This window comes from Pipistrellus hanaki (assembly GCF_964339955.1).
Source record: "Pipistrellus hanaki genome assembly, chromosome: 4".
In the NCBI taxonomy this organism is placed as follows: Eukaryota; Metazoa; Chordata; class Mammalia; order Chiroptera; family Vespertilionidae; genus Pipistrellus; species Pipistrellus hanaki.
This window is the reverse complement of record NC_140506.1, coordinates 84092840-84108188: the sequence shown is the minus strand read 5'-3', so window position 1 is coordinate 84108188 and position 15349 is coordinate 84092840. Positions and strand designations below refer to the sequence as shown.

Sequence of the window (15349 nt, the reverse complement as noted above, 5' to 3'; positions counted from 1 at the left end):
AGAGCTTTCTTTGAACCCTTACCTGCCTCTGCCTTCTCCCATATCAACGTCTAAAACTTCCCACCTAGCAAAGCTGAGTTTCAGCCCTAGGACATCTGACCCAAACCCTATTTTTTGGCACCGCCTGGAACAGCTGAGTCACCTCCTCCGGGGACTGACCTCCCTAGCTGGACGAGGATGCTGAGGTTGGACGCTTGTTCAAGGCCCACAGCTCCTGATGGGTGGGCTGCGGACTCTCTGTTCCTATCCATTCTCTGGGCACAACAGCCTGTCTATACTGTGCTCCTAAGTGGACAATCAGGTTTTATGAAACACAGCCTCCTCCGTTGCTGGGGATGCTGACAGCCTCACATTGCTCTGTCTGAGGGTCACAGCTTGTCTCCTCTCTGGACCCCCTGCCCGGAGGCCTGTTCTACGGCAAGGAACGAGCGCCAGGATCTTTGGTTTAGGGCACGTTTATTTGGGATACATATATATTTTTTTCTATGATAGGAGGAAAGGGAGAAAACAACACTTTTGTTTATTTCATTTGTCTGCCTTTTCAAAGTTTATGTTGCATAAGGAACCGATGCGGAGCAGGCACCGCTGGCGGCGTTAGCTCACGAGTAGCCCACGAGGCGCGGGGTGCTGGGGAAGGTCCTGCGCATGCACATGCACTTGTCCTTGTCGATGCAGAGGGTGTTGGCCTTGATGGCCAGCTCGTGCTCCAGCCGGCACTTGGTCATGACCAGCAGCTGCAGCGTGTCCTGCGTCTCCCGCAGCCTCAGCCTGAGGGTCTGCAGCGTGTCATCGATGGTGAACACCTCATTCACAAGCCTGGGGCAAGAGCAGAGAAGGCACAGTTCACTCGGTTGTTCAACACAGGTGCACCTACTATGTGCCAGGAACCGCGCCAGGCTCTGGGAGACTGCGGTAAGCCGGACTGGGGAGGCTCAGCCCACAGGGAAGACAGGGGTGGAAGAGGCAGGTAAATAAAGGCAGGACAGAGCTCCCAGGGGTGATAAGCGGCGAGGGAGAAACCGTCAGGATGTTTAGGGAAACAATCTGGCTGCTGCTCAGGAAGTTAAATGTAGACTGATCATGACCCAGTAATTCTGCTCCCGAGTATCTCCCCTTGAGAACTGAAAACAGACACTCAAATACTTGTACATGAATGCTCATAGCAGTCAAAAGGTAGAAACAATCCAGATATCCATCAACAGCTGAGTGGATAAGCCAAAGTGGTCTGTCCATACTATATTATTCGGCCATAAAAAAAGGAATGAAGCAGGATACATGGGATGGCACAGAGGGACCTTAAGACATTGTGCTCAGTGAAAGAAACCAGTCATAAGAGGTTATATGTTGTACTAGTGGCCCGGTGCATGAAATTCATGCACGGCACGCGGTTGGGGGGAGCCTCAGCCCAGCCTTCACCCTCTCCAATCGGGAACCCCTTGGGAGATGTCTGACTGATGGTTTAGGCCCAATCTCTGTGGGCCTAAATCTGGGACCACTGGCTTCTAAATGCTCACCTGCCTGCCTGATCACCTCTAACTGCCTCTGCCTGGTTGCCCCTAACCCCTCTGCCTGTCTGCCTGATTCCCCTAACCCAGGGGTCCTCAAACTTTTTAAAGTGGGGGCCAGATCACGGTCCCTCAGAGAGCTGGAGGGCCAGACTATATGAACTACTAATTCCTACTGTAACACCTCGGCTGCGCTCACTGCCCAAAAAACCTGGCGGGCTGGATCAGACCCCTCTGCGGGCCGCATGTGGCCCGCGGGCCGTAGTTTGGAGACCCCTGCCCTAACCTCTCTGCCTGCCTGCCTGATTGCCCCTAACTGCCCTCCCCTGCCGGCCTGATCTCACCCCCACTACCCTCCCCTACCAGCCTGATCTCACCCCCAACTGCCTCAGTCCCCACCACTGTGGCTTTATCCTGAAGGAAGACAGACTTCCAGAAGATGGCTGGTTGACCCAATCTAATTAGCATGTTACCCTTTTATTAGTATAGATGACTCCATTTGTCCAGTATAGGCAAATCCATAGAGACAGAAGGGAAATTAATGGAGACCAAGGGTGGGAGGAAAGTGCATTGGGAGTGATTGGGAGTGGTGGGAGCAGCCGGACACCTTCTCTCCTTGGGGATCTCTAGACCAGCGCTGTCCAGCAGCACTTTCTGTGGTGACAGAAATGTCCTGTTCTGTGCTACCCGATACAGCAGCCACTGACCACTGACCTCTTGAAATGTGGTTTGCGTGAATGAGGAACTGGATTTTAACTTTTACTTCATTTTAATTCATTCAAATTTAAATGTGCATTAATTCTGGGGACTGCACTCCGATGAGGCCTGAGTGATTAGAGGGTCTGAGGAAGAGGAGGGGCCACCTGGAGGAAGATGAGGAAGAAGACCTGGCAGTGGTGAGAGGGAATGCAGGTAAGGAAGACAATGCACAAGTCAGGCACTTCAGCTGCTGGGAAAGGCAGACAGCTCGAGTCCCATCATCTGTTCAGCTTCCAACACACTGTGCACACACATTCATACACACATCACATACACATGCACACCGCATGCATACATACACACACACACATACACATACATATACACATACACATACACATACATATACATATACATATACATATACATATACATATACATATACATATACATATACATAGTATGCACATAAATACACACACACACACACACACACACACACACACACACACGCTGCCTGGGGCTCCCATTCATGCTCCCTCTATACCCCTGTGGGTGGGCCAGCTGGTGAGTGAGGGGCAGGAAGCTCGTCCAAGAGCAGTAGGTCCTCCGGGACATCTGGTCACCCCCTAAAGGCTGCTCTGTGTGAGCCCCTGGGTGGACAAGTGGGTTATCAGAGCCCCAGGAGGGGCAGGAGCCCAACCTGAGGGACTAAGAGGCTTGAACCACATGGAGGAAAGATCAGGAGAGCCTCCCCCAGCCCTTTCCTGGGACCCAGACCCCTTGCAGCCCAGCAGGGTGGTGGGACCCTGGCCACACTGCTCCACTTCCAGGCGTGGGAACTTTCCAGGCCAGCAGCAGGCTGAGCAGCAGCAGCTGGCTAGGCCGTCAAGTTCAAAGCCGCCCACTCCCACAGCACACATGCCCAGCTTTTGTTTCCTGAGTATCTCAGGCAGTCGCTGGGGCCGAGCAAGCATCACCACAGGGGACCGCCTGCATCTTCTCTCACTATGTCACCCCCTCTCTTTCGTTCAGCTCTCTTCTCCACACCCAGCCCCGGAGTTGTGGGGGAATTTGTTACGCAGCAACAGAGACTGCGACAGTGCCCGCAGCATGGGGACCTGGGCAGCCAGGAGGCCTGCACCAGCTCCACAACCCGTCATGGGGGAACAAGCGCCTGTGATGGTCCTCCCTCACCTGGCCGGCTTCACCTCCAAGCTCCTCCTCCAGCTCACAAACCCTGCTTCTGGGTTTTCACTGCCAGAAGCGCTTTTCACCCCTGCTGTGAGGAGGCCCTTTCCCAACAGAGGCTGCCCTTCCACCCCTAAGCAGGAAGCTGTTCCAGTGGCTCACAGGTGAGGACTGAACACAGACAGCAAGGGAGAAGGAGTGAGGGAGAGGGAGTGAGGTGCCAGCTGGGAGCATCGAGTGCGAGCCTGGGCGGAGAAGCCGTGGGCCAAAGGCCACATCTCTGATGGAAGGTAGCTCTCCTTAGCTTTCAGGGAAAGTGGGGGCTTCCCTGAGCACAGTGGGGATATGAAGCCATGCTTGGTTTTTCCCGTCCTTGGTTTAGGCAGGGGGTGGGGATTGGGGGAGGTGGGGAAGAGTGAGGGAGAGACCTTTTTTCTGCTAAGGGCCGTTTGAATATTTATAACATCGTTCCCAGGCCATACAAGATTATCAACTTAAAAACTAGCCTGCTATGTGTGGTCAAACATTTAATGACCTCCCCGCTAATGCCTTGACAGGGCCAGGCCAAACAGTTTCACAGGCCTTCAGCGGCCCTCGGGCCGGACCTTCCCCACCCGGGTTCCCTGGCTTAGGCAGCTGGGAAGGCTTCAGTGCAGTGCAGAGCGTCTGGCCTTCCCCATGATGGGTTTTTAAAGGGACCCCCCAGAATTTCAGACACCACCCCCCGCCCAGGGCCCTGTTGACTTGTGAGACTAGATGTCCTGGTTGGTGGAAGATCCTTCTCAGACCCAGGTTTCCTGAGAGCTCCCCACCCCTTCCAGCCTCCCCGCTCACTTGAACTGTGGGATGTCCCTGCACATCTCCACGTTGGGGCGCTGGGACCTGCACTGCAGCCGCGTCTGTGCCACCTTCAGTGGGCACTCCTTGGCCAGGATGGACCTCTCCAGCAGCACGATGGTGTTCTCTGCCTGAAAGATCTCCTGCAGCGTCTGTGGGGAACATGTAATGTCACGGAGGGCGTGTGGGGCCGACCAGCTCAGCATCCACTCAGGTGTTTCAGTGGCCCCTTCCCCCAACTGGAGGGCCGGGGACCTCACTCCTCCTAGCACAGTCTTGGGAAATACCTTCAGCATCTCTCTCTACCCAGGCCACTGTGAATGCTGGGGAAGGGCAGGGGCCAAGGTCAGGTCTGTTTTCTATCTCCAATATTGACTGGAGTTGTCCAGCCAGTGTGGCTCAGTGGTTGAACATCTACCTAGGAACCGGGAGGTCACAGTTCAATTCCTAGTCAGGGCACATGCCCACATTGTAGGCTTGATCCCCAGAGTGGGGTGTGCAGGAGGCAGCCGATTAATGATTTTCTCTCATCATTGAAGTTTCTCTCTCTCTCCCCTTCTCCCTTCCTCTCTGAAGTCAATAAAAATGTATTTTAAGAAATATATATCCACTGGATCCAGCCCATTAATGTTCAGTGGGAGGGAGGCAAAGTAATTGGAGAAAGGGAGGTTTTTAAGATTAACACGTATAACCCCCAAATAGTAGCTAATTTCTAAATCTACTTTAATCTGAATTAATCTTGATTGTTCTATATCTTTTTACAACCCAGAGTTTACCTTCCTAATAACTAGGTCAGTAAATAAACTAGAAAAAAAAAAAGAAAAAGAAAAGAAAAAGAAAGGAAAAAGCAAAGGGAGAAGGATTCAAAGTTTTCTATTTATCTGAAATGTTTCCCCCAATGTAATACCACTAATGTGCACTACAATTGACCAAAGTATAGATGCCAGGAAGGCAGAGGAGGGCGTCAGCTGGGAATAAAAGTGGTATGTGTCTTGTTCTTAGGTGGAGGTTTCACAGGTGTAAGCATGGGGTGAGGTGGAAGCAGCATTGAAATTCATCAAGCTTGTATTATAAGATTGTTATACCTCCATAGCAAATAAAACTAAAACCAGAAAAAGGTCAACCACAGGAAAAGATTGGCAACATGTTAATCTTCATGTGGGGTATGTGGGGACCTTGTATATATCTCTGTATTCTGTGTGTTTAAAATTTTCCATAATAAAAGATAAAAGCACGAGAGGGTGAATAAAGAAGGAAGCACAGCCCATTACTGGGGGAACCTGACCTTGCACTTGGCCAACGGTAAGCACATCCAGAACTGAGAGTACTAAACAGACGTCACCTTGCTATGACCGAAACATCCCTTCTCCTCTCACCAGCAGCAGCCCCGGATCTGTGAGCAGTTCTCATTTTCATGCCCCTTTGCTAGGAGAACTCTTTAAAATATATATATATATATATATATATATATATATATATATATATATATATATATATATATATATATTTGATTATTTTATAGAGAGGAAGGGAGAGGATTAGAGTGTTAGAAACGTTGATAAGAGAGAAACATCGATCAGCTGCCTCCTGCACACTCCCTACTGGGGATGTGCCCCCAACCAAGGTACATACCCTTGACCGGAATTAAATCTGGGACCCTTCAGTCTGCAGGCCACTGCTCTATCCACTGAGCCAAACCAGTTAGGGCTAGGAGAACTCTTTTAGTGGGTGCCAACACCTCCCCCTAAGACTTGGCCAGCCCCAATAGCGAGGTTACATGTGCTCTGTTCCTGGCAAGCCTAGAAGTGGTTCCTGCCACCGTGCCCACAACGTCCTTCCCTCAGCTGTTTGCTTGCCTGTCACGCTCACTGGCATGTAAGCGCCTAGAAGGCAGGGGCTTTGTGTCAGCGATGCTGTGTCCTGCTCTCCAGGAACAGTGCTTGGTGCAGAGTGAGGGTTGCTCAGTAAAACACAGATGCCCAGTTAAATGTGGATTTCAGATTGACAATAAAGCATTTTTTAGTATATATCTCAACTACTGCATGACCTGGAATTCAAGTTTAACTGAGCATCCTGCATTTTAACTTGCTAAATCTGGCAACTCTATTCGTAGTAGGAACTCAATGATATTGAATGAACGAACGAATGAATGAATGACTGTGGGATCTGGAAGTCTTGATTTTTAGCTAGCTGCCCAATGGTCCCTCTGCACGCTAAGGTTTGGGAACTGTGTGGCCTAAAGTTTACATGGTCCTATCTCTCTCAGACTTCGACATCAGGGAAAACTGCTTCCATATGAGTGCTCCTGACAGGTTGGCCCAAGTACCAGACCCAATCTCCGCCTTCAAGGACTTTATAGTCATGTTTTTTCCCCCTTTTTTGTGAGTTACGAAATATTCACAAATCGTAGTAGCTAGTAGGATGACTACTTTAGCCGGGTTGGGCTCATATTCGATGGGCACCAAGAAAATGTTTACAAGAATTTTTTCCAAAGAATTCAAGTCCAGGCTTTCCTATTAGCTTAGGACAAAAGCCTAGAAAGGGAGCATTTCGCTGCTTCAGGAATAAAACGATGTGCCTTTCCTGTTGGGGTGAGACATGGCTGCAGAGCAATGGGAGGCAGGGCCTCCTTCAGAGACCACAGTGGAGGAGGGCTGGCCCCTCCCCGGCCTCAGTGAGCTGCACAGACCAGCACGATGCTACTGCTCGCTGGTTAAACATTACCCCGCAGAAATGCTCTGGCCCAGCACACGAGCTGGCGTGGGAACACTCCAGTGGGAACATGCGGCTCTTTGATCCCTTGAGTGTGGCTCCTCCACAAAATACCACGGCCTGGGGGAGTCTATTTTGAAGAAGTGGCATTAGAAGAAGTTTAAGCTTAAAAAATTTGGTTCTCAAAAGAAATTTCAATCATTGTACTGTTGATATTTGGCTCTGTTGACTAATGAGTTTGCCGACCACTGTGCTAACCCAACCAGCTCAGGTAAGGCCTGCATGGTGGTCTTGTGAACCCAAAGACCTAAAGTAGCCGCAAAGGATGGTCTGAAATTAAACCTTTAACTGAAAGCAATTATGGTGGGTAGTCACAGCCCAGGCCGGTATCTTCCCTGACAAAGGTCAATCTTTACCTTAACTGAGCCTATTGTCTTTTTGCTTCTACGATAACATATGGTTGGAATGTCAAAGTACTTTTCCTTTTTCCTCTCAAAGCACAGGCACTGCTCTGCGGAGGCCACAAATCCCCTCACTGTTATTGAGTTAATTGTTGGCTGTTAACTATCCTGCTCCCACCTAAGTAAAAGAAGCATGTGTCTATCATTTTACTTTTTACCCAATCCCAGAGGTTTCCCCACTTTGCTTACTCCCGCCCCCCCGATCTATCACCAATGGAGTTCGTGTAACCCACCTACATCTCCTCTTTTTTTTTTTTTTTTTTTAAGGACCAATTTTTTTTTTTGGGGGGGGGAAGCAAATATGAAAAGATCCTTGGTACATCTCCTCTTTTGATTGTAATGTATAGAACAAGGAAAACAAACAAACAAACAAACAAAACACACACACACACACACACACACACACACAAAAAAAAAACACCTTTCTCTGGAGCATTATACCAATACATTGATATTCTGCTTCCTGGCAATTGTCAACAGTTTGGCTCACATGAACTCACAATTCTTTACAGGTTTGAATGTTTTTTGTTTTTTTATGTTAACACTTTTATAGATGGAAAATGCTTCTTGGTACCACATTGCCAGTGTGAAAAACAGTCCCTCACTCTACCATTTAGATGACCCTAGTTGGGGTTGGAGAGGGCTATTGCTGAGGAGGGCATTACTGGGAGTTTAGCTGCTGGTCATACTGCCAGCCCTGCCCCAGCCCCAGCCCCAGCCCATGGAAGGCAGCTGCCAGTAAGAGCAGCTTCTAGGGGCACCTTCAGATTTTAACAGTGAAGCTGCCCTTATCTTGATTTTTCCTGTTTGCTCTTCCACCCCCTGGTTCCCAGCTCAAGGCTTGGCCAGCCTCACCGGGGTCTGCAACTTTACAAAGGCCTGTCTCTGGAGTGCTGGGCAGTGTGTGTAGGGCGGGGGGGAAAGAAGGGGGAGAGAGTTGACAGTAATTTATGTGCTCAGCCATTTCTTCATCCACTCACTCATTCATTAATTTATGGATTTATTGATTCTCTCATTGACTCAATAAATGCTCACTGAGCATCTACTCTGTGAGCAGTGGACACAGCAGGGAACAGAACAGACAGAAAACCCTGTCCACGCGGAGTTTCCTTTCTAGTGCATGCATTTGCACCTTTATGCAACAATGTCTATTATTCACCACCAAGCCCTTACCATGATGTTGTCACTGCTTTCTTTAGCATTACAGACACCTTTAGTGTGCAGGACATGGCTGGGGAATGTGGCCACATACAAGGCATCAACACATGTTCATTTTCACCTCACCAGGAGCTCTCACTCGAGGACAGCAGAGTAACAGGGACCCAGCAGCACATGAATGGGAGCTCCCAGATGGAACTCCAGCGTGGTGCCAGTATTGGGCACAGCTCTCCAACACATGCTCGTGTCTCTTGATTGACAAAGGGAAGCTATGGATTCAAGTGGCTTCTTGCCTGGCTGGTGTGGCTCAGTGGTTGAGTGTTGACCCATGAGCCAGGGGGTCATAGCTGATTCCCAATGGAGGCACATTCCCGGATTCAGGGCTTGGCCTCCAGTAGGGGGAATGTAGATGTTCAATGACCACCTGCTCCCTAGCGGTTTGGTTAAAACAGAGTATAGCCCTAATACCTCCACGCTGCGTGACCTTAGGCAAGTATCTGAAACTCTCTGAGCCTTTCCGGCAAAACAATAAATAGGAATCAAAGTCATCATTCCCACTCCATAAAGTGGAAATGAGGCCATCAGCGCCCGGCCTGAGAAAAAGAGCCCTAGGACACCTTAGTGAGTATATAACCCCCTTCGCTGCTGGGACACAGCCGGGGAGAGGCAGGCACTCCTGCGGTCACACACAGGGCAGCATTTGGAGTCTGCTCTCCAAAAACCAAGTGTGTACTAGTATGTGCTGTGTGTGCACGCTTCCCCACAAACCCACCCTGGAAAGGGCCACAAGGAAGTCATATGCCCCTTAAGAATAATCCTTTCGCTGAAACCGGTTTAGCTCAGTGGATAGAGCGTCGGCTTGGCGACTGAAGGGTCCTGGGTTCGATTCCAGTCAAGGGCATGTACCTTGGTTGCGGCACATCCCCAATAGGGGGTGTGCAAGAAGCAGCTGATCGATGTTTCTCTCTCATCGATGTTTCTAACTCTCTATCCCTCTCTCTTCCTCTCTGTAAAAAATCAATAAAATATATTTTAAAAAAAAGAAAAAAAAAAGAATAATCCTTCCATCCTTCCTCCCTCTCTCTTCCATCCTTCCTTCCCTCTCTCTTCCTCTCTCTTCCAGATCTTGAGTTCTGAATGGCTGTCCTGAGCCCTAGCGGCCCCCCTCTCCTTGGTCTACTTTCTGTTCTCACAAAGCCAAAGAGCTAGAGGAAAGGCTGCTCAGGGCAGGGCTCAGCCTGCCAGGGCTCAGCAGCTGGGCAGGGCCGCTGGGAGATTGGCCCAGGGGGTCACCCCATGGGAGGAGCCTCTGCAGCCTCTGTGAGCAGGAACTCCGTTTGGAGCGGAGTTTCCCACCTCATTTCGCTCCCCAGGCCTCCACCCCTGCTCTGCCTGCTGCAGGCTGCCTGCCAGCCCAGGCTGCCAAACGGAGGGCAGGGAGTTGGTGGTGGTGGTGGTGGGGGGTCCCTAAGCCTCCCGCCTGCCTTGCAGAGGGGGGTGAGGAGGAGCTGGTTACATCTGCTGACTGAGCCCCTCTATAGTCACACAGCTCCAGGTTCAAATTCCAGCTCCTGCTCTTCCCTGCTGAGTGACCTCTTAACTTCTCGGTGCCTCATGCAGCCATGAACTCAGCATCTCCTGAGCCCCCCCAAGCAGCAGCCCCTTCTGTTGAGAATAAGAGGGGGACACTCATTCTCTTATCTGTGAAACCCACATCATCATCATCACAGCTCACCCACAGTTTGCTGTGAGGATTAAATGAGATGTGTGTCAAGTGCTTGGTCTCGTGCCTGGCTTGTACCAAGAGACTGTCCTGCATCCTAAGCCACTCCTTGCCCTGTAATGTTTAGTCTGTTAGATTTTTCCTTTGGGATCATGGTCTTTTTTTTTTTTTTTTTTTTTTTTTTTTTTTTTTTTTTTGCTATATTTATGGAAGACAATAGGAAACTCAGAGTCATTTGACAGACTTTATCTCTACAGGCAACTTTAATCCCCTCAGCCCTCCAGGCCAGGGCTTGGGCTTAAAATCCATCAACTTAGGGATGTATGGGAGAAGGGAGATTCTCCTTATGGTGGGCCACCTCCCCCCCAAAACCGAAGTTCTTTTTGTTAACCAGGCAGAGTCCTCGCTGAAGGGGCCTCTATGCAGGGTGCTTGGAGGTAAAACCCTGGGCAGGAAGTCAGGAGACCAGGGTTCCCATCCAAGCACTAACACAAACCAGCTGAGGAACTCACAGGCCCACTCAGAGTCCTGGGCTGTGCGAGCCCCTATTTCCTTGTCCAGAAAACGGAAGCTCAGGGCCTGTGCTTCCTCTCTGGTGGGCGTTGCAAGTGCTGCTGGGTGTGATTAAAGGCCCTATACCTGCTCCAGTCCATCATCAATCTCCCCTGCGGCCCCGAGCCTCATCCTGAGACCAGCCTGAGACCCGTCAGCTGCAGGTATGACTGTGGTGTGTGTGTGTGTGTGTGTGTGTGTGTGTGAGAGAGAGAGAGAGAGAGAGAGAGAGAGAGAGAGAGAGAGAGAACCTCCTTCAGATGGCCGCAGTCCCAATACACAGCCTTGCAGAGCATCGTGAAGATGTGCTACACAGTGTACACAATTTTCTGAAAAGGTCTGGGTGGTAGATGTTTTAGGCCAGTGGTTAGCAAACTCATTAGTCAATAAAGCCAAATATCAATAGTACAACGATTGAAATTTCTTTTGAGAGCCAAATTTTTAAAGTAGGTACACTGTTATTAACTTAATCAGGGTACTCCTAAACTGGCCTTTGCTAAAATTTCAAGGGGCCAAAGAGCCGCATGTGGCTCATGAGCCGCAGTTTGCCGACCACTGTTTTAGGCCATTGGGTCTCATACTACTCAACGTGGCCATTGTAGCACAAATGCAGCCACAGGCAATACAGAAATTAAGGGGGAGGGGAGGGCCTGTGTTCCAATAAACTTTATTTATAAAAGCAGGTAGGGGCTATTTAGCCCTGGGGCCAGTAGTTTGAGACCCCTGAGGAAGCCAGATTCTCTTTATGCAGTCCATCTCAAGGCTGCACCTTGCCACTCACAGTGGGGCCCAGGGACCAACATCATGGGGCTCTGAGCCCTTGCTGGAAATGCAGACTCTCAGGCCCTATCCCAGTTGGGATCTACCAATGAAATCTGCATCTTAAAAGGTTTTAAATGCGTATCACTTGCACATTAAAGTTTTTTATTTTTTTATTTTATTGATTTTGTACAGAGAGGAAGGGAGAGAAATAAAGAGTTAGAAACATCGATGAGGGAGAGTCATCGATCAGCTGCCTCTTGCACACCCCCTACTGGGGATGTGCCCACAACCAAGGTACATGCCCTTGACAGAATCGAACCCGGGACCCTTCAGTCCCCAAGCCGAAGCTCTATCCACTGAGCCAAACCGGTTTCGGCAACATTAAAGTTTTAAGGCAGAGAAAGACCTGGTTGGATGTGCAGTTGGAGGCTGATCCTTCCGGCTGCCATTCAGAGACTGAACAGAGCGGACAGTCAGGGAGCAGGAGGCCAGAGAGCTGAGAGGCGGGAGAACGCACTCCTAGCAGAGGAGCGAGGTCACAGTGTGCACAGCAGGCAAAGCGGAGCGCATGTCACCCAGGAGTGTCCCTGTCAGGAGGGGTCAGACCTCACAGACTTCAGCCGGCCCAGCCCCTGAATCAGGAGGACCCACCTAGAAGACAGGCTCGGAAGCTCCAGACCTCTTCGCACCTCAGTTTCCCCATCTGTGTAAGGGAGGTAATAACAGTCTCCACCTCCCTCAGAGGGTGACCGTGAGGATGACTTAGGACCTAGGTTCTCCCGCTACGGCCAGCAGGCATGGATCTGGGTTTCTCAGCCTCAGCACTTGCTCTCCATTCATCCATCCATCCCCCTATCCTCATGTCCATCTATCTATTTTTTGCCTTTTATCCTTCCTTTCTAAATATATATATATATATATATATATATATATATATATATATATATATATATATAATTGATTTTTTTTACAAAAAGGAAGAGAGAGGGATAGTTAGAAACATCAATGAGAGAGAGAAACATCAATCCGCTGCCTCTTGCACTGCCTACTGGGGATGTGCCCGCAACCGAGGTATGTACATGCCCTTGACCGGAATCGAACCTGGGATCTTTCAGTCCACAGGCCGACACTCTATCCACTGAGCCGAACCAGTTTCAGCTCTCCTTTCTTTCCTTTTTAAAATCAAATCTTAATGCCAGAAGACCAGGGCTTCTCAGTGTGGGGACTACTGACATCTTGGACTGATAACTCTCTGTGGTGGGGCCGCCCTGCACACTGTAGGATGTTTAGCAGCCTCCCCGACTCTGTACGATAGATGCTAGTAATATCCTAGCAATAGTGTCTTTAGACATTGTCACATGTCCCCCTGGGGTGCAAAACTGTCCCATTCCAGAACCAGCCATCTGGATGTTGCCTATATATTGTCACTAGACCGTGCTGGCAGGAGTGGGGAGAGGTTCGCATTAGCTGACAGCATGAACTCTGAAGCGAGACACCTAAATTCCAATCCTGGCTTCACCACTGACTGGCTGGGCCAGGGTGAGGGTACGCTTGAGGCAAATCGCTTGTCCTTGGCTTCCTTGTCAGTGAAATGGGGCTAATCATGGCCCCTTCTTCATCAGGTTGTAGGAGGCAAAGAGGAGTTAACCAAAGAAAAGCACTTGGAACTCTGGCTGCACATAATAAGGTTAATATGCATTCTGTGGTTATGGGTGATTTTTCACTTTTTTTTTCTCTTTACATTCATAGAGGATGGCAAACTGGACCGTGACCATCCTCCCTCGGCCCTTGCTGGGGACCAGCTGAGGGCAAACCCCAGTCCCCAGTGTCGGGAAAGGCTGAAGTCTGCTCTGGAAATGGTCTCTGGCCACGTCTGGCAATTGCCAGGTCTGCCTAGGATGAAACCAAGCTCGGCTCAGCAGAAAAGTGCACGGATATTCCTGGCTGGGATGGAAATCCACCCCAAAACGCCTTTGAAAAGGGAGATGTGTTTGGCTGGGTGGTTTGCCATGTAAAACTATCTGCCTGCGCCTCGTCTTGTGACAGCAGTGAGAATCCAAGGCCAGGAAATTATTTTTGATGTGGAGGGGAAAAATGGATTTAGCAGTCCCAGCCGGCTTTTCGGTTTCTGGATGCTTTGTGCAACCTTGCAGATTTATTGTTTTCCAAATTGCACGGAGCCAAGGAGTTTCCAAGGAGATGCCTGGCTCAGCGCAGCCTCCCCGGCTCAGGAAGTGAGAAGGCAGCTTGGAATCCTTTTTCTGGTCAAATGGTGGGAGGTTTTGAGTGCCACCAAGCCCGGGGGCAAGAGAGCAAGGAGGAGAGGGGTGCTCTGGAGAGACCTCACCTGGGAGGTTCCAGAGCAGGGTGTCCCAAACTTGGCACTCTCCTTTTAATATATATATATATATATATATATATATATATATATATATATATATATATATATATTTTTTTTTTTTTTTTTTTTTTTTTTTTTTTCCAGAGAAGGGAGAGGGAGAAAGAGATAGGAACATCAACGATGAGAGAATCATTGATCGGCTGTCTCCAGCACACCCTCCACTGGGAATCAAACCTTGACCTCCTAGTTCATAGGTCAATGTTCAACCACTGAGCCAAGCTGGCTGAGGCCACTCTTGACCTTTTGGGCCACACCTTCTTTGGAGGTTGTCCTGTGCCTTGTGTTCAGCTACCTCTGCCCTCTACCTGCAGCACATTGCCCCCCACCCCCCCCCCCAAAAAAAAACACACAACAACAACAAACCACCACTGCTGAGGTGTGACAACCAAAATGTCTCAGAACTGGTGAACGCCACTGAGGAGTAAATTCACCCGGGGGGGGGGGGGGGGGGGGCGGGAACGACTCTGGAGGACAGATGTGTAAGCCCTGCTCGCAGCTGTTTCTGTCCAGAGGTGGCCAGCTGCCTGTCAGTAAAATTCTTAGCTGCTTAGAGGCCGTCTGGGAGCAGGGGTCCTGAAAGGCCTGGAGGTGGTTGGAAACGGGTGGGGGCTCCGTGCTGGATAAGAGGTAACACCTGTAATTCACTGTTGGGCCTTGGAGGGTCTCCTTAACTCATCACAATTTTTAATTGTGCATCTACTTATGTTTTAAAACCAGTCTTCGTCACTGGAACATAAGCCCCTTGAGGGCACAGACTCTTGTCCTATTTGTGATGTATCCCCAGCAACTAACGCAGAGTCTGGTACACAGGATGTACTAAGTGAATATCTGCTTCAGGGAGGGAGGAAAGGAAGGAGGGAGGAAAGGAGGGAGGGAGGGAGGAAAGGAGGGAAGAAAGGAGGGAGGGAGGGAGAATAGGAGGGAGGGAGGGAATTAACCAGCGTCTGTTGCATGCCCACAGCTGGGAGACACACCTGGAGGGCTGCTTACAACACAGATGGCTGGGCCCCAGAGTTTCTGATTCAGCAGGTCTGGGGTGGGGCCCAAGAATTTGCATTTCTAACAAGTTCCCAGGTGACGCTGCCGCTGCTGGTCCCAGGACCACACAGCTTGAGAACCACAGGTCTGAACCCTGGACCTCTGGCTCTCACTCTCGGCTTGGGAGAGTTCAAAGGCTGGATGCCCGGGCCACACCCCAACCAATGGAATCAGAATCCCTAGAGATAGGACCTGCATCTGGGTGACTCCGGTGTGCAGCCAAGCTCTGCCCTCTGCCTTATGCTCTAGAGACGAAGACCTTTTACCTTCTCATGCAACCCTCACAGCCCGTAGGAGCACTCCATTCTTA

General features: G+C 50.0%; 1 protein-coding gene across 1 annotated transcript in view; it reads right to left on the bottom strand.

Moving 5' to 3' along the window:
• Window positions 1-442: 442 nt before the first annotated feature.
• Window positions 443-15349, bottom strand: part of TEKT5 (tektin 5) — a gene marked incomplete at its 5' end in the record, with an annotated part of 38301 nt that continues 23394 nt past the window's right edge. Inside the window, 2 exons of the mRNA XM_084881140.1 lie at window positions 443-816; window positions 4230-4384. Coding sequence (XP_084737266.1) covers window positions 600-816; window positions 4230-4384 — 372 coding nt within the window. The 3' untranslated portion in view covers window positions 443-599. The remainder of the gene's footprint in view (window positions 817-4229; window positions 4385-15349) is intronic.